Raw genomic sequence first — 24320 nt, forward strand, 5'->3', positions numbered from 1 at the left:
TTAATTAAACTCTGACTCTTATTTTGAAAGCGAGATGCCCAGACTCTTATTTTCTGGTTATTCTGACCAGTGTGAAAAGCTGTAAATTCAGTGACTCACCAGTGAGGTCTCACACAGCAGTTTGCTGCCTCGGACCAGGTTTCCGATGGTGATGTGGAAGTACGTGTTGCCGCTGCTCCAGTTGGAGATTTTAGTGAAGGGGTGAGTGGTGAGGATGTCCTGCAGGAAAAGTAACGAGTCAGATAAGCACAGATTCACTGTTGCCTACTGCAGCTCTGAGCATTAGTTTACAGAAAATAGTATTTTTAAATAGTCAAACATTTTTTACAGGGAACAAGTTTGTTCCCAAAAGGATCATTAATCATGAAAACAAACTAATATGATCAATCTGGACCCACCTTAGACTTTGGATCAATCAGACTGACTCCATGTTTGTTGATTGCTATCAGGAGGGTTTCTGGGTAATTTGGATCAGTCGTTTGCTGCAGGAACAATGAGACAGAGTAATTAAAAACTTCACACATGGTGTTGATGCTGCTGTGCTGTGTGTTCTTGCTGTAGTGAGGACAGATCTAATCACTGCACATGAAGAAGAAGATAAAAAGTTAATATTCATCGTCAGCATTTCTGAACTAATTCCTGCGGCGTAACGTCTTCACCTTCACTTCAAAGAAGGCCGAACCAAACGTGGGCCACTTGTAAATGATTTTGAGGAGGGAGAGTTTGGCGTCTTCTCGAGTCTTTCCTGCGTGCTTGTTGTACAGCGACAAGATGGACTGAGAAGGAAAAACACACGACGACAAGTTAAAAACATCTGTGAACATTCATTTAAGTTATTTACACACATTCATCCCTAATCAGACACATTCAGTGCCCTCAAATCTGAACCAGATCTCAGCTCACCCTCTTCCAGTCGTCGGGGGACAGATGTCGGATCTGGTCCTGTGGAACCAGCTCCTTCAGGATTTTGGAGATATTGTGAAAGTGGGATTTATCCTCGTCAAACTTCACCCTGTAGATCAGCGCTGCCAGCTGGTGCACCTCCTCCCTCGAACACTTGTGGTAGCCTCGCAGATACTTGGGCAGCTCCTACAGAGAAAAGTCACAGCATCTTAAATCAAATACTCTGCCTCCAGCTGCAGCCATCTCATCTCGTCCACTTCCCAGACGAGACGCAGTTCGTCTCCTCGTGTCTCAGACTCTTCTTGTACTTGTGAGACTGTGTGGACGTTTTCTGAGAGCCTCTCACCTGGTAGTAGTGGAAGATCGAGTCGGCCATGGAGTCTTTTCCCGGCATGGTGTTGGTCCACAGCTTCTTCATGAAGAACACCTGATAGGTCAGTGAAGGCACTACACCTGCAGACCGGAGACGCAGAGGAGACCGTTACAACAACATGAACTTTGACCTTTTCTAAAAGCACCGTCCAGCCTGTGGGGTGTTCTGGGCTCGGTAGAGCTACAGGTGTGTTTTGATCCTGATGGTGGCTGGGACCGTGGTTTTATTTTCATTTTTGTTTCAGAAAGTTAGTTTGAAACTCTGTATATGGAGTCTTTAGGTTGTATTTGGTTCTTTGATAAAACATTTGATATAACTTATTTGTTTGTATTAATCTCATCTTCCTCCTTACAAATGAATAACTTTGCTGAACCAATTACATCTGGTTCTCTTGTTTTTTTTTTTTGGCCACATTATTTTCAGACCTGTGCACAGAAATGGGGGCGTCTGCTAACAGGTTACAGACGAGCTGATTTTTTTACCGTCTTTCACGTGTCTGGCTTTCTTGATCCAGTCGGTCAGGTGCCTCACAAAGTCGAAGAAGAAGTCGCCATCGGGCACACTGATCACCTGGAAAACCAATCACAAGCTCATATTCTCTACAAAGCATTTTATGGTGCTGCTGGAAAAAAAAAATTCTCCAAATCAAACACAATATCAGATACAACAGACATGTATGGAAGCCCTGAAAGGCAACTCAACATTTTTTCTTGCCAAGATAATTTTTCTATTTTTTTACTTTTGTCGGTGAAAATGAGCCCTGAGAGGCAAGTGATGTTTTCTTTGTTTTTTTTCCATCTGTATAAACAACCTTGAGAGGCAAGCGATTAAAAAAAAGTATTTTATTTTTTTAATTTCTTATTATTTCATTTGTTTTTCATCCGTGAAAACAATCAGTGGTTTATACAGATCAAAAAAAAACTTGCTTTTCAGAAAAACTTGAAGAAATGATCCTGGCATAAACTTTTCACTTGTCTGTCAGGGCTTCCATCATCTGATGAAGAAAACCATGTGATACAAAAGAAAGCTTGGAACAGCTACTAAATGGACCTCAGGCTGATATTTTTTTGTCAAACTGCTGCTTTTAACCTCAGTGCATGAAAATTAAACTCAGGCACCAGTGACTCTAGATACACGTGCAACTTCTTTCTAATAAATAAATGAATAAATTATAATTAACATCTCCACATGATGAAAAGATGAAATTATCTTTTCATGAGTCACATTTGCTCCACTGTCACTAATCAGAAAGAAACTTAATTTGTCATGTGACACCGGCAGCAGCAGGAAGTCACTGATGAAGACAGAGCTGTGTGGTTTGTTCTGTTTGTTAGTGTCGCATTTTCTACTGAAGAGAACCACTGAGCTCCTGCAGTTACTGAACAGAATCGACCAGCGGCCGTAGCCTCTCCTCACCTTGTCAGTGATCTTGACAAAAAGACTGAAGCCCTCCGAGGATTTGAGCATCAGACGTCCAGAGATGTTGTGGCAGAAGTCTTTGGCTTTGGTGCTCGACTCCACCTCGAACACCTGTGAACACAAACAGGACAAACTGACACAGCCGCTCACAGAGCAGATGAAATATCCAGAGGAGAGAGAGAATGAAACCCTGGAGCTGCTGAAATCTGATTTATCAGCATGAATTAAAACTCATCTTCTCACCCAACTAGGAAACATAATTGACATTTTATTGATAGTGTAATTATGAAGAATGAATTATCAATAATGAAACTACAGTGTAACTAACCAGATGAGTCTCCTGGTGCTGTGTGAAAACTAATTGAACTGGTGTAATTAGCAGTGCAGTGTTTGTCAGACTGCTGAAGAGGCTCATTGTCTTTGTTCTCTACATTAGATTATAAAGCTGCTCAGGTGAAGAGTGAAGGAGTCCTGAGGTGTTTCCTTCTGGTTGAAGTGCATTAGTTTAATGTGATGAAATGCTGTTCGGATTTGAGTCGTCACTCGCCTCGTCCGAGTCGTCGGGGAAATAAACTTTGTGGAAGATCTGAGTGGTCTTGTGCTGGATGGCCTCCACCTCCACCAGGTGAGGAGGATACTTTCTCGATCCATTCCTGCAACAAATAAAAAGAGAGGAGGGATGAGAACAGAGAAGAGCGTTCAAGTGTTCATAGTGTGTGTGTGTGTGTGTGTGTGTGTGTGTGTGTTAGTAACCGTAAGGCTTTCTGTAGCCGCTGCATGCAGTCTGGAGCCAGCGGATAGTGTTTCTTGGCCTGGAGGAACTTCTGGACGTGAGGCAGCAGGATGTTACTGGGAGGAAACAAACCAGTGCAGAGCCACAGCAGCTCCCAGCCCTTCTCCTCACTGTACCTACACACACACACACACACACACACACACACACACACACACACACACACACACACACACACACACACACACACACACACACACACACACACACACACACACACACACACACACACACACACACACACACGAAATGCTTTAGTTGAATCCACCAACACCTTTAACAATTCATAAGCCTCAAACATGTGCAGAAGTCTCATATATTCTTCAACACTTGAGGGTAAAGAAAACCAGTTTGTGAACGTGTCCATGTATCAGTTTCACTAATCTACATTCATATCCTCGCTCACTCAGATTTGCCACCAGGGGCTTGAACTTGATGAGTTTCTCAGAAGACGCTTTGTCAATGCAAAGGTCAAAAACTCTGTACGATCACATCTGTTGGTAAAAAGTTATTAAATCAATAACACAGTCATGTTGCGCCCTTTATAAACTACAAATATTTACAATATGTGCAGCTGACTCTGGGTGTTGATCAGAGTCAGAATGAAAAACAGTGTGGAAGGTGAAGGAAGCTGATGATCAAATGATGATCGATGAAAACAAGTCAGTGATCAAAACTGTGGCATAAAAATATGAAAGACACGACGACAGGCTGAGCTGGAGAGTTGTAATTTTTGTTCCTGTTTCTAATTCAAAGTTTTTAATTCACAATAAATTATACCTACAATGACAATGAAGCAAGCGTGTGTGTGTGTTACAGACGTACTTGATGTGATTATCAGTAAGCTGTTTGAGAATCTGACAGAAGATCTCGTCTTTGAGTGGCTCGGCCTTCAGCGCTCCTTCAAAGATCTGGTCGGTGAGCTCGTTGACAGAGCGCGCTCGCTTGGACGGGTAGTCGCCCATATACTTCATCACAGGTACAGGGTCAGTTAAGGACACCGACCACTGATGCAAAAACAGGAACAGAAAATCATCGGACACAGCTAAAGGGTAACGCGTGGACGCATCCTCCACTGAAGGATATCTGTGAAGGCCAGGCAGGCCTCCTGGGAGAGCTCCTCGTGGGCCAGGACCTTCTTCAGCAGAGGCTGTTTGAGAGGCTCCCTGGTGCAGCTCCACAGACGCTCTTTCCCTCGGGCTTTAGAGATCATCACCCTGCTCAGAGTGCTCTTAGGAGGAGGCCTGGAGACACGCAGGAGGGGGGTCAAACACTCACACACTTCTATATGACATTGTTACAGAAAAACACCTTAAATAGCTGGTTGTGGATGTTGTGGATCATCTGAGGACCAGTAGATCCATTAAAACTCTGTCCACACAGATCTAGGTCGCTAACTGACACATAATGATGAAAATCACATGACCCAGATCAGAAGTTGTGTAAAGTTTAATAAAAGTTAATTTGCAATAAAAAAAGAAATTGAAAAATCTTCTAATAAAAGATCAGTCTTCACAGGGGCCTGAATATAATTACTCTTATGAATATAAAGTAAGTTTTCTCAATGATGTTTGTATATCTGTTTGTAAAGACTTAGAGGAAACACCTGAAGTGGTCATAGGAGAATTCCTCCAGCGTGTAGGCCTTTGTTTTGTCCTCGTGGTCAGAGAGGTTCATCTGGGACAAACCGATGGATTCTCGCCTCTGATCAGGAGTCATGGTCACCAGAGCCTGAGGAGGAGAGAGAGAGAGAGTGAGAAGGAGGAGACTTATTCTATAGATCTGATAAAAACATATGTACGACTGTTAAAGCAAAGGCTGTGGACACTTCTCCAAGCTGCAGCCTTGGAGGAAGAACTTCAGGAGACATAAAGGTGATTTTTCACAGTTTGATCAGAGTAGTGAGTCTTTGGAGCCGCTGTTGACCAGAAACCTGTCTGCAGGTCTGGTCCCATTCTTCCTGTATCACAGATAAACCACCCTCTGCTTCCCGTCTGTCTTTAATATTCAAACCATAATCTCCTTTTTAAAGAGCAAAGTACATCCGAGGAGGTCTGGGGAGGGGGGAACAACCATGAACAGACAGCAGGGTTACTGTGGCAGAGGTCACATGACCTTTTAATGATGATCATGGGAGGAGTCTGCAGAGGACTGATCAGAATGTAGAATTAAATTTATTATCTGTGTCACAGTTATAGCAGCCAGAGTATGACAGTGTGATGGAGAACCAGTACTGAAGATCTGGATTAGAATCATTTCTCTGCTGTGTATAACAATAACTCTTAATGATATAAATAATTCAATTAAACCGACCTAAACCTGGTTAAGTGGCAGAAAATAGATGGGTGGATTAATCAATTAAAACTGATTGATTCATTTAAGTTCATTCAAGTTTTTGCCAAAACTGACACTTGACCTTAATGAGTCAAGGAGCTTCTGAGCTACTGAAGCAGCAGCAGTGACAGTGTTTCTGACACTGTGGATTAAAAAGCCTGGAATCAGATACCAAAACATTTTATAACAAACTTTACTGCCGATGACAGGGAAGAAAAAATATTTAAAATCAATTAAATTAAGCTCTTTTGATGCAGGTTTATAGCCTAATTATTGTTTTTAAATAACAATTTTTAATCAATAGTAATGATTAACATTAATTTGTATTAATACTTATTATTATTAATAATAATTATTTTATTTTATTTATTTCGATTAATTAAAAAACATTATTATTAAATTATTAATTTGATTATTGCAAAATGAATGTGGTCATATTCTGCAGTGTGCAGACTTGGAAACTAGGACCAATAATCAATAATCTGTAGTTGTTTGATCACTGTTGTGGCCCCACTCACCACGATGTCGTACTGCGGTCTGGTGATGGTGGGCAGCACGTAGACACAGTCAGCAGGGAAGTCTCCTCTCTGTTTGGTCCTGTCGTTGACGCCGTGAGCCCAGCCCGAGTTCATCACGTGCTCTCCGTCGTGTTCGTCCAGCATGATCAGATCCCCTTTGGAGAAACTCAGGAAGGTGGAGTCTGCTCCTGCTGCGAGATGAAGAACACACAAAAAAAATGAAGTTTATGGTTCAGCTCTTCAAAAATACAGCTACAAAAGAACCAGGCTCCCAAAAGTTGTGACCATGAACACAAAACAATGTGAAGACATGTTTTCTTTTCCAACTGTCACTGAACCTTACCTGGGTTGGGACAGTCCAGCAGCCCCACCACATACTTGGACCTCTTCCTCAGACCCTCGAGGAAGGTGACCACCAGGTCTCGGATGTCCTCCGCGTTGTTGGAGGTGAACGTGTACTCGTCTCCTTTCATGGTGGCCAAGGTGAAACTCTGGCCCTGGAGTTTACCCCCTCTGGAAAATAAAATGTACTTTAACAACAGACTTTCCAGGACGTATTAAACCAGATCACGTCCCACCCAGTGTTGTGTTTCATTTAGCAGTAGACAAATCTCACTTCAGATCTAATTGCACACACATGTTCTGATCCAGTTTCATTCTAACACACAGTATTTGTTATCAGCGTTGCTTTGAGGACGTTGTGTTGTTGTACCTGCTACTGGACACAGCAGTGATCTCCGGGAACGAGAGCTCCAGAAGAACCTGCTCCTGCTCGTCCACAAAGTAAACCCCGGTCCAGTTCACCGCCACGATCACGTCGTTCTTGGGCAGACTCGGCCCTGTGAGCAGACACATGTCATCATGAGGAACACAAACATTCACAGTGAGATACAGAATGTAAAGACCGTTTGTGCGTTTGTGTTACCAACCTGAGAATTTGAAGGCCTCGTAGAAGCGCGAGAAGAGTAAAGGCCACTTTAAACGAGCGAAATCCACCACGTCCTCCTTCACCTTCTGTGTGTTCGTCCTCCTCTTCGTGTGTAATCCCTGCACAATCAGTTGTAGTTAGTTACTGTCGCACAACAGCAAGATCCTCAAACACAAAGTGTCTGTTGTCACAGTGGCAGGTACCTTTTTGTGGGCGCTGATGATGAGCTGAGCCCACTTCTCTGCCGTCTTAGTTGAGGTGATTTCTCTGTCAGGGATGTAGGAGGGGATCAGGCTGAGCAGGCGCTCCTGCAGGATCTCAGAGCCATAATCCACATAGTACTGCTGAGAGGCCAGCTCTGCCAAGTCCTCCTCCTTGGAGACAAAACGCAGAGCGAGGAGATGAAAACAAAACAAATATCTGATATAGTGACTGACGACTTTGTTTTTCTGCAGCTGTCGTTAAAGAAAAGACTGAGACCGACCAGTGTCTGCAGCCTACAATGAGTCCATTCAGATTCTGGCTGATTCAGTCAGTTTCCATAAAACTTATACAAACTTATGTGTAAACATTATCTGTACAGTGAATATGGAACAGTTTTATTCTAACAGAGGGTTTCATGTGTTCCTCTACCTCTCAGTCTGTGTGGAGTTTTATGTTTTATTTAAACGGGTTTCTGGCTGCACATTTAAAATATTTTTGTCAGACTGTGATTTGAAATTTTGGCTTGTATAGAATGACTGAGCCCTAAACCACAAAGCCCTCATGAAACAAAAAATATGTTTTCACAAGTTTCTTTTTTCCTAAATGTTGCGTAGTTTAGTTGTGACGTTGCAGACTTGTCTACTTCTCTTTATCCCTGAAAGTTAAATTAAGGAAAAGTCACAGTCATAACTGTGGGTGGTTCCCAATTCAACCAGCGAGCCACAGGAGCTGATGTGTCTCTGGTATGTGCACAGGATCTGCTCTAAAAACAGAAATGAATTCTCTACCTTTAACTGCATCAACTCACCCTCTCGCAGCGGTACTCTCCAAACTTCACCCCTCGGACGATCTGCTGGTAAATGAGGTTTGTGGCGGCGTAGTCCTCAGCGGGGTTGTGCCAGGGGGTGAAGATCTCCTTCCTGAAGAACAGCCTCCAGGGGGCGTTCCTCTCCTGGGCGCCCTGCTCCTTCGCATACTGCTCACACTGGGAGACGGCGTCCATGACGTGGTCGCTACCGCTGCCCAGCGACGACACCTGAGAAAAACATTATTATTCAGTAAAGAGGTGAATGTACAACTTTTATAAAAAGCCTCCATCATATCTGAGAAAAAACTTTCTTTCAATGACCAACACGACATCAGACTGTACACGGCAGTTTGTGAGGTACCTAGCTACAGGTACGTTCTGCAGTGAGTCCTACCTTCATGAAGGTTTAATGCTCAGTTTGTGTTGGAACTGTTTTAGAGAAGTGTGGAGTCAACTGTGGGGTCATTTAGGAAGCTGTAGTTTGTGCTGCTGTTGAACTGTATTGCATCATAGAGAGAGGTGCCTCTGTTGTTTAGACTACTCTCAGTGATAGTTATGGGACGGACAAGGACACACAAAACGACCACAAAGAGACACAGAAGAAGAAGCGACTACAAATAGACAAAAAAGATCAATCTACTACAAAGATACAAAAAAGATGACTTGACTAGAAAGAGACACAGAAGAAGAAGCGACTACAAAGAGACACAAAATGACCACAAAGAGACACAAAAGAAGAATCGACAACAAAGAGACACAAAATGATCACAAAGAGACACAAAAGAAGATGCGACTACAAGGAAATGCAAAATGACCAAAAAGAGACACAAAATGACCACAAAGAGACACAAAATGACCATCTACAAAGAAATACAACACACACAGACACAAAGCAACAAAGAGACACAAAACAACCACAAGAGACACAAACGACCACAAAGAGACACAAGGCAACAAAGAGACACAAAACAATGACAAAGAGACACAAAACAACCACAAGAGACACAAACGACCTCAAAGAGACACAAACAACCACAAGAGACACAAACGACCTCAAAGAGACACAAAACAACCACAAAGAGACACAAACAACCACAAAGAGATGCAAACAACCACAAAGAGACACAAAACAATGACAAAGAAACACACAACGACCACAAGAGACACAAAAAAAGAAACGATTACAAAGAAACTCAAAGTCACTACAAAGAAATGCACAAGAGACACAAAATGTCTGTGCCCGGGGGCCCATTGTCTCACAGTCTGTCCATGCTCCTGGTTGTACCTTGTCAAACAGGGCGATGTAGAGCGAGAAGCCAAATCGATCTCTCAGGTTGATCTTGTCGGCCAGAGCGTTGCAGAGTTCGCTGGCCGTGGTGGCCGAGTCCGCCAGCAGGGTCTTAGTGGTGCCGTCCATAAATGTCACTGGTAGCATGATGGGCTTCTTAGACTTAGTGGCCTGGAGGAGCAAAAAAAAAAACTGATTCAGGCTCAAGTATTTAATAACAATTAAAATGTTCTACAGCAATTCAACATTATGTCCTAAAATCTCACATTTCTAAAACATTTTTCAATGAAAATCTATTTAGTTAAGAATTTTCTTTCTTTCTTTCTTAAAGAATGTTTCTTGTATTTCATGTAAAGCTGAAATGCAAATAAGTAAAATGTTTAGTCTGTGTTGGTTCTGGTAGATACAGTTGAACAGCATAACGTGGCTTGAAGCATCAGCAGCAATTAAGACTTCTCAAGATCAGCAGGGAGAAATATTTATTAGCTGTGTATAAGAATAATTTCTAACAATATCATTAATTTAAAGGGGTTTAAAAAATAACAATCAGATACAAACACATTTTTATAATTCTTCAGAAACTGAACTCTGTGGTTTTTAAGACTCTTCAGGTCCTGAAGAAGACAAACACAGACCAAGAAGCATGTTCAGTACCTGCAGTTCCAACCACGATGGCGGCTGAGTCCGTGTACGATTGACAAATGTCCTCCTCAACCTTTCCTCGCAATATGGAGCGTAACCAGGGGGACCGCTGATCAAAAACGTCCGTAAATACTAGAGACAGGGAAAAAGACAGATGGTCAGAGTTAGAGAAAACCTTCATTAAGTGGTAAAAAGAAAGGCAAATATCCACCAACACATGTATCAACATGAAATTGCAACCAATGATCACACTTTCCTCATTAGTCGATTGTATGCTCAATAAAATGTCAGAAAAAGTGAAGAGTGCCTCTTACAGCTGAAGGTTTTTTCTTTAGATGCCTTTTGTCCAATCAAAAACAAAACAATTTCAGACAAAGAAAATTTTCTTCAGTAAATGTTGGTATTTTTACTGGAAAAATTATATAAATGATCTTTCAATGATCAAAATAGCTGCAGATTAATGTTTTGTTCAGACTAATAAACTGTATTTGAGTGGGATCTTCCTTTGCTAACTTTGTTTCCTTCAGTGTCTTCTAGATATTTTTTTCTTTGATGACTTTAATGGATTTTGGTTTCTTTCTGTGATACAACCTCAGACTCCAGAGCTTTTATGATGGAGACAGAGAGACGTCGTGACTTTGATTGTTTCCAGTAATTGATTTGTTCTGTCTATACTCCAAGTGGATTCTCTGGTCTTTTGTACAGTAAACAGGATTTATTTCCTCTGTATTATGGTTTTTGCAACAGAAACTGCTCTCATTATGAGGTCGATGAAGTATAGGCAGTGCAGAGGAATGACGTTAGTGTTGCTGTGCTAAAACATCACATGAACTCTTTGAATAAAATTTTCTTTTTTATGTTTAGTTTCAGTGAGACACACTTTTCTTGTCCCTTTATTTGTGCATTTACTCACATTCAGTTTTCACTTCCTGAATGTTTTCACCAATAATTACAAACATATGACTCAGAGAGAGCAGAGGAAGCATCACATGAGGTCAGAGTTAACTAATCTCAGGTGAACTGCAGCATCACCTCACATCAGGACGTAAACGCATCACAGATGAGTCAGAGGTTCTTACTTTGACAAACTTTTCTGACGGGGCGAAGCAGCCGACGCAGAGGGACAGCAGGATCCATCCTCGGGCGTGGCTGCTCTTGGACGGGTTCTGAGTGAGCTGTTTGCAGATCTGACAGTAGATCTCATCCCTGAGGCAGAGAAACCACAGCAGAACCAAACCATCAAACTCCTACAGGTAAAAGTCCACTAACGAAATAAAGCTTCACTGAGGGTGAAGAGTAAAACACATTTATCAAGAAACTTACTCCTACTTACAGGAAAGTGTTAGAGTAACTTCTGACAGCAGCTCTCAAGTGATCACATGACTGATCACATTTACACTCCGAGCAAGAACAGCCAATCAGACACAAGGATTTAACCTGTTCGCCATCCTGTTCATACTCACACCTCATGTTACTCAATAAAATTATTATTATTCTGTAAAAATAATTTGTAAAAAAGTACTAAATGTGCTAAATAATGAAGAAACATGCTAGAATAATAACAGTGCATCACTTGTTCAGTCAAAGACAAACAAAGGTGAACTCTGACCTGTAAGTTCGCTTTAGATTTCAATAGAAATGAATAGAAAACCGTCGCTAGCAGAGTCTTATAAACTGACAGACTTATAGTAGAAAGTAACAAATCCAAGTCTGGATTCTGTGAAGACATTAAAGGAAGTTGTGGCACTAAAACTCCAGCTGCTCGTAGGTCACCTGAGGGCGGGCCGTAAGATGCCGTTGCCGATGATGAAGTGAAGCTTCTCCAGGTTGGAGGTGGGTCGGTCCTCCAGCATGCTGTTCCCCTCGAGGCCGTAGTCGCCATCTGTCAGCCGCCTGGTGACCTGCCCCGGACATTAAAGAGGAAAAATTAATTAATGAGACAACAAACGCTTCGGCTTGACCTCTGCTCAGAGTGTGACCACCCTGTTCATTAACGAGTTCCTCTGCTTACAATGAGAAATTATCCAGTGTCTCAACATCTGTGCAGAATAACCTGCTTTTGGTCGACTGTATTGATCCTAAACTGGTTGTCAATTACAGCTTTTTCACCACAGTCACCTTCCCAGCAGGTGCAGAAGTTCACCTGCATTTCACTGTAGGAACTTGAACTTAATTTAAAAAAAAAAGTGCTCTCAAAAGAAACTATCAGGGCAAGGTTTGCAGAGTGGCCTGTCACTGACAAACTGGTCAAAACGAAGAAGCAAATTTAAATATTACAATTCAGCTTCAGCTACGTAACATCACCAAAACTAAACCTCTTCTCTCTTCAGCCACAGTGAGAAAGTTATTCTCCCGACCCGACTGCTGGAACTCCTTGTACACTAGAATCACTCAGTCATCCTTGTCTCGTCTGAAACTGGTCCACGGTGCTGTGACTAGTTACCCCATCATGGCCTCTCTTCACTGGGAACCAGTTCATTTTAGAAGCAATTTTAATTTTCTCCTGATTGTTTTTAAAGCCCGAAGTAGATTATCTCCCTACACCACAGACCTATTACACCACATCCAGGTCCGTCGTGCTAATTTAAACACAGAGGCAACCTCACGTTCTCAGTCGCAGCCCCCAGCCTGCCCCTGTGAATCAGATCCCTTCACTCTTTCAAATCTTGGCTCCAAACATATTTATTCTCATTAGCATTTGAGCCATGATAAGCTGTCCTTCATTTGCTCCTTTGTTTGACTGTTTTCTTGTCTCCTGATGTTTAATTTCCTGTGTTGATTGCATTTTTTCTTTATCACTCTGGGCAGCTGTTTGCTGTTTTTAAATGTGCTCTATAAATAAATCTGAATTGAACTGGAAATATTTGCTATTATCAGTGTTTTTAGTGGCAGCTAAACGTTAAAAGTGTGAATATAAAACACTGGCGATGAGATTAAAAGTTGTCACTGGTTTGAATCTGACCTCCTCTGTGATCTTGGATTTCCTCTTCAGGGTGAGAGACACAAGTTTATGTCTGACGCTGTTCCTCTTCTGGCTGTCGATGGAGCTGTTCTGTAGAAACACACACAGGGATGACAGTGGCTTTATGTAAGTTTGAGGACAGTTTCAACACAGCTGTTACTGCTATTAGTGCTTTACCTGCCCATCAGTAATGTTACACTGTTCATTTCCTCTCACCTCTCCCTCCACCTGCAGCTCCTGCAGCTCCCTCTTGTAGGTCCTCTTGCCGAGGGTTTCGTAGATCTTGGTCATGACGGGGATCTTCTCGCTGCCGTCATTAATGACCATCTGGCACTTGGGCTCAGGGAGGTCCCCCATGAACCTCAGCACGGTGATCCACACGGCTAATGCAGCCTGGAAGACAAATCAATATGGTGAGTAATAAATGGGCCTAATTTTGTTCACCTCTCAGTTATAATATGTTTTATTAGTGTGTGTATTTAAAGATGCTTTTCTCATTGTCTTATAATGATCACTAGATTATTTTTGAGAAACTACAATGAAGAAATTATGACCACTGACTGGAAACCTCTAGAGGAAAACTGTCAATGTGTAAAACAATTTCAGACATCCTCTCTTCATAATGAGAGATTTAAACATTCTCATTATAAACTGGTTTAAATCACAACTAAGTTCAAATTCCGTCCATAAAGTAGAAAGCTTTTCTTATTATAGTGAGATCTACAATAAATACCCAAATATCTGAGAGTCTTCTGGTGATATCCAGGTATTGGTGTAATTTTACAACAATAAGACAAAGCTGTTCTTTTAAGAAAAATACAGTCACATTTTTAAGTAGGTAGCTCCACTGTTCTTATGCTAAGCTCGGCTAACCGTTAATTAACATACAGACCTGAGAGTGGTATCAATCATCTCATCTAACCTAAGATCTGGTGACTTATTTAAGTCACCAGAGGGTCACAGGTCAGTCTCACCAGCTGATCTCCTTCATCCTCGTGGAAAAGCAGAGGTTGTTTCAGAGGGCGTCTGATGTAGGTGTGGGTGGAAACACCCTGGAAGTAGGTGGCTGCAAACTTAGAGAACTTGTACTCGGACAAATCCACCTCCTCCTCGTCAGGTAACGGCGGAGCTTCATTCAGCATCTCTTCCTCCACCTCCTCACCGCGAGGGGTGTTCTCCAAGTCCTGGGTGGCAGGAAAATACACAGTGGATATTTTTGTTACTTTTCTAATGTGAACACAATATAAACTACAAATCTGCTTTGAATCAGGTTTCCAGGTGTTTCCAGGTTTCCAGGTGTTTGGTCATAAACCTATTGGCCAAATTATAATTCTGACCTGATGATGGTGCTGGATGAAAAGTCAGAGGATCAGTAAAGTTATTATCATTTATTCTGAGGGGAAGTTTCATGCCAATGAATTCAATAGGTCCAATAGTATTATTAATACTATTACTATAGTAGTATTGAGTTAATAATACAAATGTTTACTATATTAGCTATCATTAACACTATACTAATATCAGTAGCAGTATTATAGTTACCTTTAACATTATTATCTCTCTCTCTCTCTCTCTCTCTCTCTCACAACCCAACCGGTGAGGTAAATTCTGTTGTGACTTGGTGTTATATAAATAAAATGGACTTGACTTGACTAGTGTAGGAATCGATAGGTTTCCTCCTGTGGGAACCACAAATGTCTGTAAAACATTTCATGACTAACCATCTATCAGTTGTTGAAATATCTGATATGTTTCTGAGTCAAAGTGGTGGACTGACAAACATTTCAATCCCTAGAGCTAAACCTCACGTGTGGCTTAAAATGAATTCACATTAAATCAAAAATACTGGGTACTGGATCTTTACTGGACTACAAAAACCACAAACACATACTTCAAAGCCAGCTGGTGCTTGTCCGTCCTGGTTGGGTAATGGCCCCGAGTTCCCCAGGAAACCAAACACGCGGTCGACCATGTCTGAGTGATCGACGGGCTGCTCCTTCTCCCTCTCCATCTGCTCCAGCAGCTCCTTCTTCCTCCTCGCCTCCTCCCTCTCCTCCCGCTCCCTCTCCTCCTGCTGCTGGGCCAGTTGGATGAGCCGCTCCTGGTGTTTCCTCTCGGCCTCCGCCTTGGCCCGCCGAGCAGTCATCTGGTTTCTCAGCTGCTCCTCCTCGGCCAGGCGCTGGCGCTCTGCTTCCAGGCGATGCTGCAGCTGTGAGGGGAGGGGGGAGAGGAAACAGAGGGACCAGGGTTCACAGAGGCAGGTGGGGTGTTGAGCAGATTAGTATTGTCTTTGTCTGCTTTTTAATTCTTTTCTGTTTAAAACTTGAACTGGGGGACAGAGGGGAAAAAATAACAGGTGTAAACAGGTGTAAAGTGACTTTATGTTATTATAATTCTAAGACATTATTCTAAGAATTACATGACTAGACACCAATAATCAAAGAATATTAACTATTGTTTAAAGCTGGACACAATTTTAAGAACTTTTACCTGCTAACAGTGAAAGCTACAGCAGAATAAATCTACACACTAACATGACAAGCAATAAAAAGCAGTGTTGAGGTCACTGTGTATATAAATACACAACATATAAATACACAACATTGACAACATGTAACAGGAGGCGCCTCTGGTCCGTACTCGGGCTGCTCCACCCTCACTCGACTCCATCCATCATCGTCTGGTCTCTGGAACCTGCTCAGGAAAATTATCTCACATTTCTCTGAAAGCTGCTTTTATTTCTAATTAATATAGTTTAATAACAAACTGAGATTAAACAAACATTTACAAAACAAAGGATTTATTCAGCTTTGTCTTTCATAACAGGAAAAGTGAAAGAAATGTGCAACAATGGCAAGAAAAAGTGTATTTTTTACTAAAAACACAAACACTGTTAAAAAGCTCACAAACATTTTTATAATTCAACAGACATGAAACCAGGTTCAAACAAACTAATTTATAAAGAACGTAGAAAAGAAGGTTTTCACGGTGACATATTTTAGGCCAGTGTTCAGCACTTAATAAATGAATAAATAAATAAATAAATAAATATGAAAGAAATATACAAATGAAACAATCATTTGTAAAATAATTTTAAAAATAATTATAAAAACTCTGCTCATCATTCATAGACTAACATAAAACTCAACATGAAGGGAACTGTTGTTGTAAATTTTAAAGAGTTACCTTCATAGGAGACCAGGGTTACAACTGTAATCAAAGGGTCTGTTTTGGGTAAATACTTTCCAGGATTGTGCTGAAAAAACTGAGGTGTCTGCTAAAAGGTTAAGATGTTGTATGTCATGAAGACTTCAACTGAAAACAGAAATGTTTATGGAGAGATGGGTTCATCAATCTCCTCTGTGTCATATTTCTTTATGGAATCTTTTATTTCAATTATTTAAAAGTGCGTTGTTATTTCGTAAAGGCACATTTAATTTGATCAGTTTTATGAAACCGTATACCCTGTAATGATCCAGATTGTTGTTAACTGGGATTTGATACCACTCTTGTGTCTGTGGTGTAATTATGAGCCAGCAGCAGTAGGTTTAGCTTAGCTTAGCATAAAGACTGGAAATAGCTAGTCTGTCCCTGTAAGACAGTATCTGATCAAGGTATTACATGAACAAATAGAATAAGGCCTCACAGTTTCTTTTAGACCAATAATAATATGAATAATAATAATGATAATAATAATAATAACGAAAGAAAGAAAGAAAGAAAGAAGGAAACATTTGACACAACACTGTTCTCCATGTCTGCCCTCAACACCAGTGTTCTTCTCTGCCTGTTATGTCAACATCATACAAGTAGCAGTAGTAAGTATAGTAACTCTTTACCTCTGCCCTCAGCCTCTGGCAGAGGCGTCTGGCTATCATGCCCCTGGTGTAGGCCTGGATGGTCAACACGGCACGTAGACGCCGCCAAAATGTCTGCCGGATGAGGAAACCACGGCAACGGGCCTGGATGAGAGTAACGCGGAGGCGAGTCATCCGGTAGCTTCTGTAGTACCTCCTCGACCTGTAGACGGCCTGGAGGCGCAGGAAGCCCGACTGCATCTGGAGGAGAGGAGGAGTTTTAAAGGTGGAGTGTTGTTGATAAGCTGCAGGAATAACGTGGTGACACTTGACTTGTGCAGCTCATAGCAAATAAACGTTGGGTTTTCTGGCATCAAAGGCTTTTAGAGTAAAAGAAAAACATCATAATGGATCTGAAAAGTTAAAAAGCAAACAGCTGTTGAGGTTTTTAAAGGTTCTCTGTGGAGTTCAGACCTCTAGTATCACTGGAGCTGGTTTTCTCTGAGTGGGTCCCAGTTTTGTTTATTTCATGTCCTACCAATGGTTTCACACTTTTCCACTAATCTACAGATGATTGTAACATGACAAGATATGCAGCAACGCCTCAGAAAAGACAGGAAGAAGAAGACATAAGCATTTCTCTCCTCAGATTTTAAACACTGACTGTGAGGAAAGATATGCTATTGACATGTTTGTTAGAGCTCAAGGACACAAACTGAATGTAAACATAACTTTTGTTTGTCCACAGGGCATCTTTAAGAATATTTTAAACTACAAAACGTCACACTGACGGTGTAAAGGACTCACAATCTGGTAATTCTTTCTGCACCGATGACCCCTCCAGACCTTTTGGATAAAAATCACAGCATTCCTCACTCTGAGAAAGTTAGTCCTGAGAAGTGACGACAGGGGAGACACAAGTTAGATTTCCAACCAGGACAGAAAAGAACCACATCCTGAATCCTTCATTTAGAGCTGAACAGGAAAAAGAACATCAAATACATACTGTACACTTACAGTGAGCAGGCACACTCTTATTAAAAAAAACACACAAAACAAAGATACTTGTGGAGATCCCAAAATCCTGACAGATGGTATTCTCTAGAAACGAAACTGACTTCCCTCAGGACTTCAGGGCCTCTGTATGTGGGTCTACAGCTCTGTGCTAGAAAGCTCCTGACCTCTCTTTAAGTCCACGCACAGCCTTCTGGATGAGGATGACCTTGTCAGTAATGGCCTTGTCTCTCTCGATCTCCAGCTGCATGTCATGGTGGTCCTGACAAAAACACACAGCAGCCAGTACAATGAAATAAACTGTAGCCTCCAGTGGTTGAACATCATGATGCAAAGAACCACCAATCTACTTTTTTTTATGTTAGTACACGAGATGCACAACCTTCAGGAAAATCTTGGTCTTTCCGATCTGCCAGTCGTCGTGTTTCCCCAGCCGTGCCAGGACTATCTGCTGGCAGGTCCCTCGCAGGTCCTCCTGCAGGAGAGACAACTGCATAAAGGTGACAACTCCCAGACCCAGGAACTTTAATACAGGACTTATTAGACACTGTATGATACTGATTTTATGGATTACAGAAATGTTGCATTAAAAGCCTTTTTTACAATTTTCAGTGTTTTCAACAACAAAAATGAAATTTCCTTCACCCCATTTTTGTTTAAGAGGCATCGGAAATCTAAGTTAAATACAAAAACGTGTGTATTTGTAGTTTGGGTCTGATCAGGACTAAAGGATGCAACAGAGACAGGTTTGTGAAAGGTGTCAGGGGTTGTGTTGTTGACCTGTATGTGAGCAGGTTTGACGCCAGGCATCAGGACACGGTAACGGTCCACAAACTCAGCAAAGGTGTATCTGATGGGATACCCGGCCCGCCTGATCCGGATGGTCTCCATCATGCCGGAGTAGCGCAGCTGACGAATACACAGCTCTCTGTCAAATGACTGAGAGGAAACACAGAAGAAGAAAAACACAAGAAGTCAAACATCAGCCGGCAGAGCCTGCTTAGGTAGGTAGGTTACTTTATTTGTACCTGCAGGTAGATTTGGTGTGGTGTAAAAAGAGTCATCAGGCTTTCAAATACACATTCAATAAACAATAAAATACTTTTTTTTTTAAGTGCCAGTTGAATTGTTTTTCTAACAGAAAGGGTAATTGATCCCAAAGTTTACAGGCAGAGATATTAAAGACTGAGCTCTGGGAACATGTTGTTGACACAACAGTTCAGAAACACACAAGTTTTGTATTAATTTCAACATACACACAAATTTCACTCACCATAGGTTTTTTGAACTCGTTGGGTTTTACACAACGGACGAAGAACGGCTGACACACGCTGAGAGTCCTCATCAGCATCTCCAGGGAACGTTTGAACTGACTGCTCAGAGTGGGAGAGCGCTTCCTCGTCTCAACACCCTGCAAACACACAAACACACACACTCACTCCTGTTACATGGCATCCTGTGTGTATATGAATATTACAGGAGCTACATATTTAGCACCTTTATAACATCACTGAAAATGTGTCTTCATTACTTTACATTCTGCTGTTTCTTTGTACTGTTATTATTCTGTGATTGTGTCTGTTCAAATTTAAGTTCTGCGATGTTTCTCAACCCACTGGAGTCAGGCTGCAACTAATGATTAACCAGCTGCAGATTATTTTCTCAATTAATCAATGAATGATTTGGTTCTTTAAAAGGCCAGAAAGTAATTCTTAACATGTCCTGTTTTGTGCAAATGCAAAATTTTTTATTTAAATTTAAATTCTATTTTGATCTGTGATATTCCTCTGTTAACTGAGCCTGAAGTAATTATCCTTTACAAGATATGATGGTGATAATGGTGATTATCTACATTTACAGATGTCTTGCCTGTGTCGTCTTAACCTGATGTAGCTAATTGTCTTTCTTAAACTGTCACACTGAATTAATAATACATTACATTAGTTAACTATAAATATAGATTCACAGCACCTTGAAACAATACATTTCTATATCTTCTACTGATCTAATGATTGCTTGTTAAAAGATTAATGTTTTGTAATGTCACTCATTACATGGTCCAGATAAACTGTGTTTTCCTCATTGTGGTGATTAGTAATTACTTTTGACATGAGCTTAAGCCACACAATGCAAACACAGGGTACAAACACATTACCACTACTGCACACAACAGTAAAATATAACAGGAGATAACACAAAATCTCTGACACTGTCGTCACTGCAGGAAATCCAAACAAAGAGAGGTTTAGTTCCCTTGAACCACACTAGACTTTGCCTTTACATCACCACCTGGTGAAACAGGTGAGGACTGAGACGTGTGTGTCAGAGAGTTTGTTGATTAAAGTTCATAAACTTCACTATAAATTTCTTCAAATCAACACAGTTTTCCTTTGGTTTCTGCTACGACAAAAGTCACACCTGTGGAATAAAGAGAAGAGCTTAAAGGAGGGAGGGATGCTGCTCGATGGAGGGAAACCACAAAACCAATGTTCAGATTCTTTTATTCAGTTTAAACAAACACACACAGGGTTCGAGTGGACACATGTTGCTGAAGGCCGTTGATTACCTTGGGAGCAGGGGTGCTGGGCTGCTGATAGCCACACAGAAACTGATGTCAGAGGAAAAGACAGAGGAAACAGAGAAGAGACAGCAGAATGAGAGGAGGGCTGTGCCATTAGTAAAAGCCAGCACTGTGAGGAGAAAAGCTAAAGGGAGGCAAAAGTCTCCAGTGACACTATCACCTGAAGACAGCAACAAAAAGGAGGCGAAAAATATTAGTTCACCATTACAAGTATTCATATGCAGTGAAATCTAGTGGCGTTACAGTGTCTCTTGGTCTCACCATGGCCACGTCAGCCTGGAAGATTTGCTTGATGAACTTGTTCCTGGACGAGTGGACGAGCTGGATGATGTCGGTGTGGAGGCTGTCTCGGTTCTTCTCCAGGAATCCTTCAGGAAGGAAGAGAGAGAGAAATTTCACACCTGCAGTTTGGTTTGTTTGGTCTGGACAAAAGACACAAATTAAATCTTGTTCTTTTTTAGTTCTAGCACAAAGGATTCTTTTCTCACCACCAGGAGTCCTAACTACAGTGAGAGTTTCACAAAGCTGCAGAGAGCAACTTTTTCTGCCTCTCCACCCCCATCACATGATGTGAGTGTCCACAGAAAGAGGGAAAAACACTGAAGGAAACTCTGATGCTGATTAATCTGACAAATATTTTCTCGCCTGATCAGTACGCTGTTTAGTCTCTAAAATGTCAGAAACTAGTGTTCAGATTTTGTATCAGGCTCCTTCTCACATCTTATGTGGCTTTTATTTTACCTCTCCTGAAACAGGCGATGAGTGAGAGGAGGAGGAGAGAAGCAGAGTGAATGAAACTGATGAAGCCAAACGCACCTTTAGTTTCGTAATGCACCACACCAGCAAAGTGTTGGATACCAAACTGGCTTTCATAGCTGTTCTTGGGGGGGATGTAGTTGGTGTTGAGCTTGTGCTGTGAGTTGAGCTTGTAGAGCATCGTCGCATCAGTTCCCTGATCAAACACAAAGAACCAGGAAGCAATGATAAAGCAATGCAAAATAAACCTGTTGAACTCTTATTGTGAATTTCAGGTTATAAATGTTGTGATTTTAAGGACAAATAGAGGATATACTAACATTTTGACTGACGTTGTAATAGGGCCAAATCTATTCCCATCATATTATAAGATATATAGACTCTTATATAAATCTATGAACATGTTCTTTAAATGGTCTCACACAAAACCAGGGTTACAGCTTTGATGTTACTCTCTCCTGTATTGTACCTTAGGGAACTTGCTCTCCTCATCGATGAGGGAGATGATGTTCATGGGTTTGTTGGCGATCATGTCCAGTGCGTCCTGGTTATCCGTGAACTCGATGTGCTGCCAGCTGATGTCCTCCAGGTTGTACTCCTCCTGCTCCAGCTTGAAGACGTGGCGAACGAAGAACTGCTGCAGGTTCTCGTTGGCGAAGTTGATGCACAGCTGCTCAAAGCTACGGTGGAAAATCAGAGAAAAATGTGAGGAGATGGGAGAGTATTAAATTTGCAGACCTGAAAACAGAAAACAGCCCTGACTCTGTTTCTAATCAGACCACAGAGTATCAATGACCTGTTGACGATGAAGTTCTCAAAGCCAAAGATGTCTAGCAGCCCGATCGACCTGCGTATGATGCTGCTCTCGCAGGACGGCGGTCTGTATATGGCAGCATTGATCTTATCCACAATCCAGATAAACAACCTGCCATAAATCCCCTGGAAGATAAAACTGAGTCAATACAAATACAGATCTTCCATCTTTTACTTTTACAGACTCAGGTTTGCAAAGATTATCTCTCAGACTGCGTTAAAGGGACCAGAAAGATTTCTGTAAACTGCTGCTCTTAATCTTTTCAGGTTTTATGATAAATTATTTAGTTCAGTGGTTTATGAGCCCTTCAATCAAAGCATTATCTACTTGTTATCCCCTCCGTTACCAGTCATGGCAAAATGTACTGTATGTCCACCAGTAACTTGTCATGTTTGAATAATTTTAAAAACCTAGAAACACCCAAAATTATCCTGAAATTCACAAGAAAATCTGAAAAAATGAGCATTGTTTGCAGAGTTGTTCAAACTCTCATAACAACTCAGGTCTAACTCATGACCCCTTCAGGGGTCCTGACCCCCAGGTTGCATGCACCAATCATTGTAAACTGAATGTGATCAAACCACAACCACAGAGTCCTGATGAGTTTTTGAATCTTAGAATCTTAATAAAAATAATTTTTTGCTCTGAATTGTGTTTCTTATTTATGCATATTAATTAGAAGCTCTGAGGTGGTCAAAGATCAGCACCTTGACAAAGGCATCCCTGACATCCAGGCCTTGCTCCACACTGAGAGGCGTGGCGACACTTTCACCACGAGTGATGAGGGTTCGTGTGGTCAAACAGACCATCACATCTTTAGGCTCCACCTACAGTAAACAACAAGCAGCTTTAGAGAAACAGTGATGGACAAAAAAAGTTGTGACGATGAACTTCACCAAAAGTCCTGCATCTCCCATCACTCATCAGTACGGCTGTGATTCACACTCCGAGACCAGTACACACACACACACATATATATACACACACCTCCATGAGGGAAGCAGCAGTGACCAGGTCAGGAGACCTCACAACCACACAGGCGTCCAGGTTGTCATACGTACGAGCTGAGGACGAGAGAGAGAAGTGTTTTCGTCACAGCTCTGATCTAATCAGTGAGCGACTGCTTCTATTTACAATCGAGTTTCCACAGACACAATAATAAACACACTTCACAATATTATACAGTCCAGTACTAACTACGGCCTCACGTCTAAAACTGAAGCCTCTCAGTGTCTGAGAGTCGTACCCTCGAATCGCAGGTTCCCCATGTGCAGGATCGCAGCCAGCAGCTTGGAAATCTCCCAGTTCTCCGTCTCGGTGAACATGAGGACCTTCATGGCCGACAGGATGCTGGAGTAATCGTTCAGGTCGTCTCGGCCGTCACACTGTGTGCAGTTACCCTGGAGGGTTAAGGTTCAGGTTATTATTTTTACTAGATAATCTACAGGAGCTAACTGTGAACATGACATGCTAATGGTAAGTATGTACTGGTCAGTGTGCATCAGTCAATACACAGACGTAGACTCACCATGGTGAGGTAGGCGTAGTCTGAGGCGAGGCCAAGACCCAGCTTGGCTTTCATCTCTGGAGGCATCCCCTTCAACATGCAGTAGAAGACATGGTAGTTCCTCTCATCTGGAGCCTGGAGGAGAAAAGGGAAGAAGAGAGGGAGAGGGAAGAGTTTATCTTTAAATATGCACACTTTACATACAGTATGTACACAAGTTTCATCAGTATGTTCAAGTTAAAGGTCACTAAGGGTCACGGTAAGAGCAACCACATCTTGTAAATGAAAAGGGAAATGAATAATGTATTTTAAGCAGGTTAAAGTATTTATCAATGTATTTATAGACAACTATAACTCCTGTGGACACCCACAAGCAGAGGCTGGTGCATAAACAGATAACACATGACAATAAAACACAGTCATAAATACATAATGTGTGTTCATGGGAGAAGTTATAATTGTTGATAAAGTGGTGTAAACCATGGTCTGCTGTCCCACCTGTCGACACACTCGGGACTTCTCCAGCAGGTACTGTTCGATCTTGGCCCCTTCGATGGCTCCTCGCTTGTTGAAATGGATATCGATATATTTCCCGAAGCGACTGGAGTTGTCGTTTCGAATGGTCTTGGCGTTACCAAAGGCTGAATGGATTTACACAAACCAGACAGTGAGGTGATGG

The 24320-nt window shown here is 41.7% G+C and overlaps 1 protein-coding gene across 2 annotated transcripts in view; it reads right to left on the reverse strand.

Moving 5' to 3' along the window:
- LOC139637586 (unconventional myosin-VIIa-like) overlaps positions 1 to 24320 on the reverse strand; it is a 37723-nt gene that overhangs the window by 1728 nt on the left and 11675 nt on the right. The window contains exons 8-49 of one of the 2 annotated variants that reach the window (XM_071506399.1): positions 24140 to 24282; positions 23663 to 23776; positions 23381 to 23534; positions 23122 to 23198; positions 22842 to 22961; positions 22117 to 22259; positions 21790 to 22000; positions 21381 to 21516; positions 20826 to 20932; positions 20550 to 20591; positions 19257 to 19394; positions 18764 to 18922; positions 18366 to 18458; positions 18151 to 18245; positions 17777 to 17861; positions 17012 to 17230; positions 15064 to 15381; positions 14147 to 14356; positions 13389 to 13565; positions 13173 to 13262; positions 11984 to 12111; positions 11290 to 11416; positions 10223 to 10342; positions 9566 to 9739; positions 8281 to 8508; positions 7472 to 7642; positions 7270 to 7387; positions 7053 to 7179; positions 6684 to 6853; positions 6341 to 6531; positions 5095 to 5219; positions 4575 to 4732; positions 4314 to 4467; positions 3449 to 3604; positions 3243 to 3348; positions 2693 to 2806; positions 1759 to 1846; positions 1250 to 1356; positions 904 to 1089; positions 660 to 776; positions 399 to 482; positions 100 to 219 (exon numbers count right to left, since the gene is read on the reverse strand). In XM_071506399.1, coding sequence (XP_071362500.1) covers positions 100 to 219; positions 399 to 482; positions 660 to 776; positions 904 to 1089; positions 1250 to 1356; positions 1759 to 1846; positions 2693 to 2806; positions 3243 to 3348; positions 3449 to 3604; positions 4314 to 4467; positions 4575 to 4732; positions 5095 to 5219; positions 6341 to 6531; positions 6684 to 6853; positions 7053 to 7179; positions 7270 to 7387; positions 7472 to 7642; positions 8281 to 8508; positions 9566 to 9739; positions 10223 to 10342; positions 11290 to 11416; positions 11984 to 12111; positions 13173 to 13262; positions 13389 to 13565; positions 14147 to 14356; positions 15064 to 15381; positions 17012 to 17230; positions 17777 to 17861; positions 18151 to 18245; positions 18366 to 18458; positions 18764 to 18922; positions 19257 to 19394; positions 20550 to 20591; positions 20826 to 20932; positions 21381 to 21516; positions 21790 to 22000; positions 22117 to 22259; positions 22842 to 22961; positions 23122 to 23198; positions 23381 to 23534; positions 23663 to 23776; positions 24140 to 24282 — 5900 coding nt within the window. The remainder of the gene's footprint in view (positions 1 to 99; positions 220 to 398; positions 483 to 659; positions 777 to 903; positions 1090 to 1249; positions 1357 to 1758; positions 1847 to 2692; positions 2807 to 3242; positions 3349 to 3448; positions 3605 to 4313; positions 4468 to 4574; positions 4733 to 5094; positions 5220 to 6340; positions 6532 to 6683; positions 6854 to 7052; positions 7180 to 7269; positions 7388 to 7471; positions 7643 to 8280; positions 8509 to 9565; positions 9740 to 10222; positions 10343 to 11289; positions 11417 to 11983; positions 12112 to 13172; positions 13263 to 13388; positions 13566 to 14146; positions 14357 to 15063; positions 15382 to 17011; positions 17231 to 17776; positions 17862 to 18150; positions 18246 to 18365; positions 18459 to 18763; positions 18923 to 19256; positions 19395 to 20549; positions 20592 to 20825; positions 20933 to 21380; positions 21517 to 21789; positions 22001 to 22116; positions 22260 to 22841; positions 22962 to 23121; positions 23199 to 23380; positions 23535 to 23662; positions 23777 to 24139; positions 24283 to 24320) is intronic. The other variant, XM_071506400.1, reaches the window with a different exon arrangement.

This window comes from Trachinotus anak, unplaced genomic scaffold (genome assembly GCF_046630095.1).
Source record: "Trachinotus anak isolate AG129_WGS33_773 ecotype Australia unplaced genomic scaffold, CSIRO_AGI_Tana_v1 ptg000020l, whole genome shotgun sequence".
Lineage (NCBI taxonomy): Eukaryota > Metazoa > Chordata > Actinopteri > Carangiformes > Carangidae > Trachinotus > Trachinotus anak.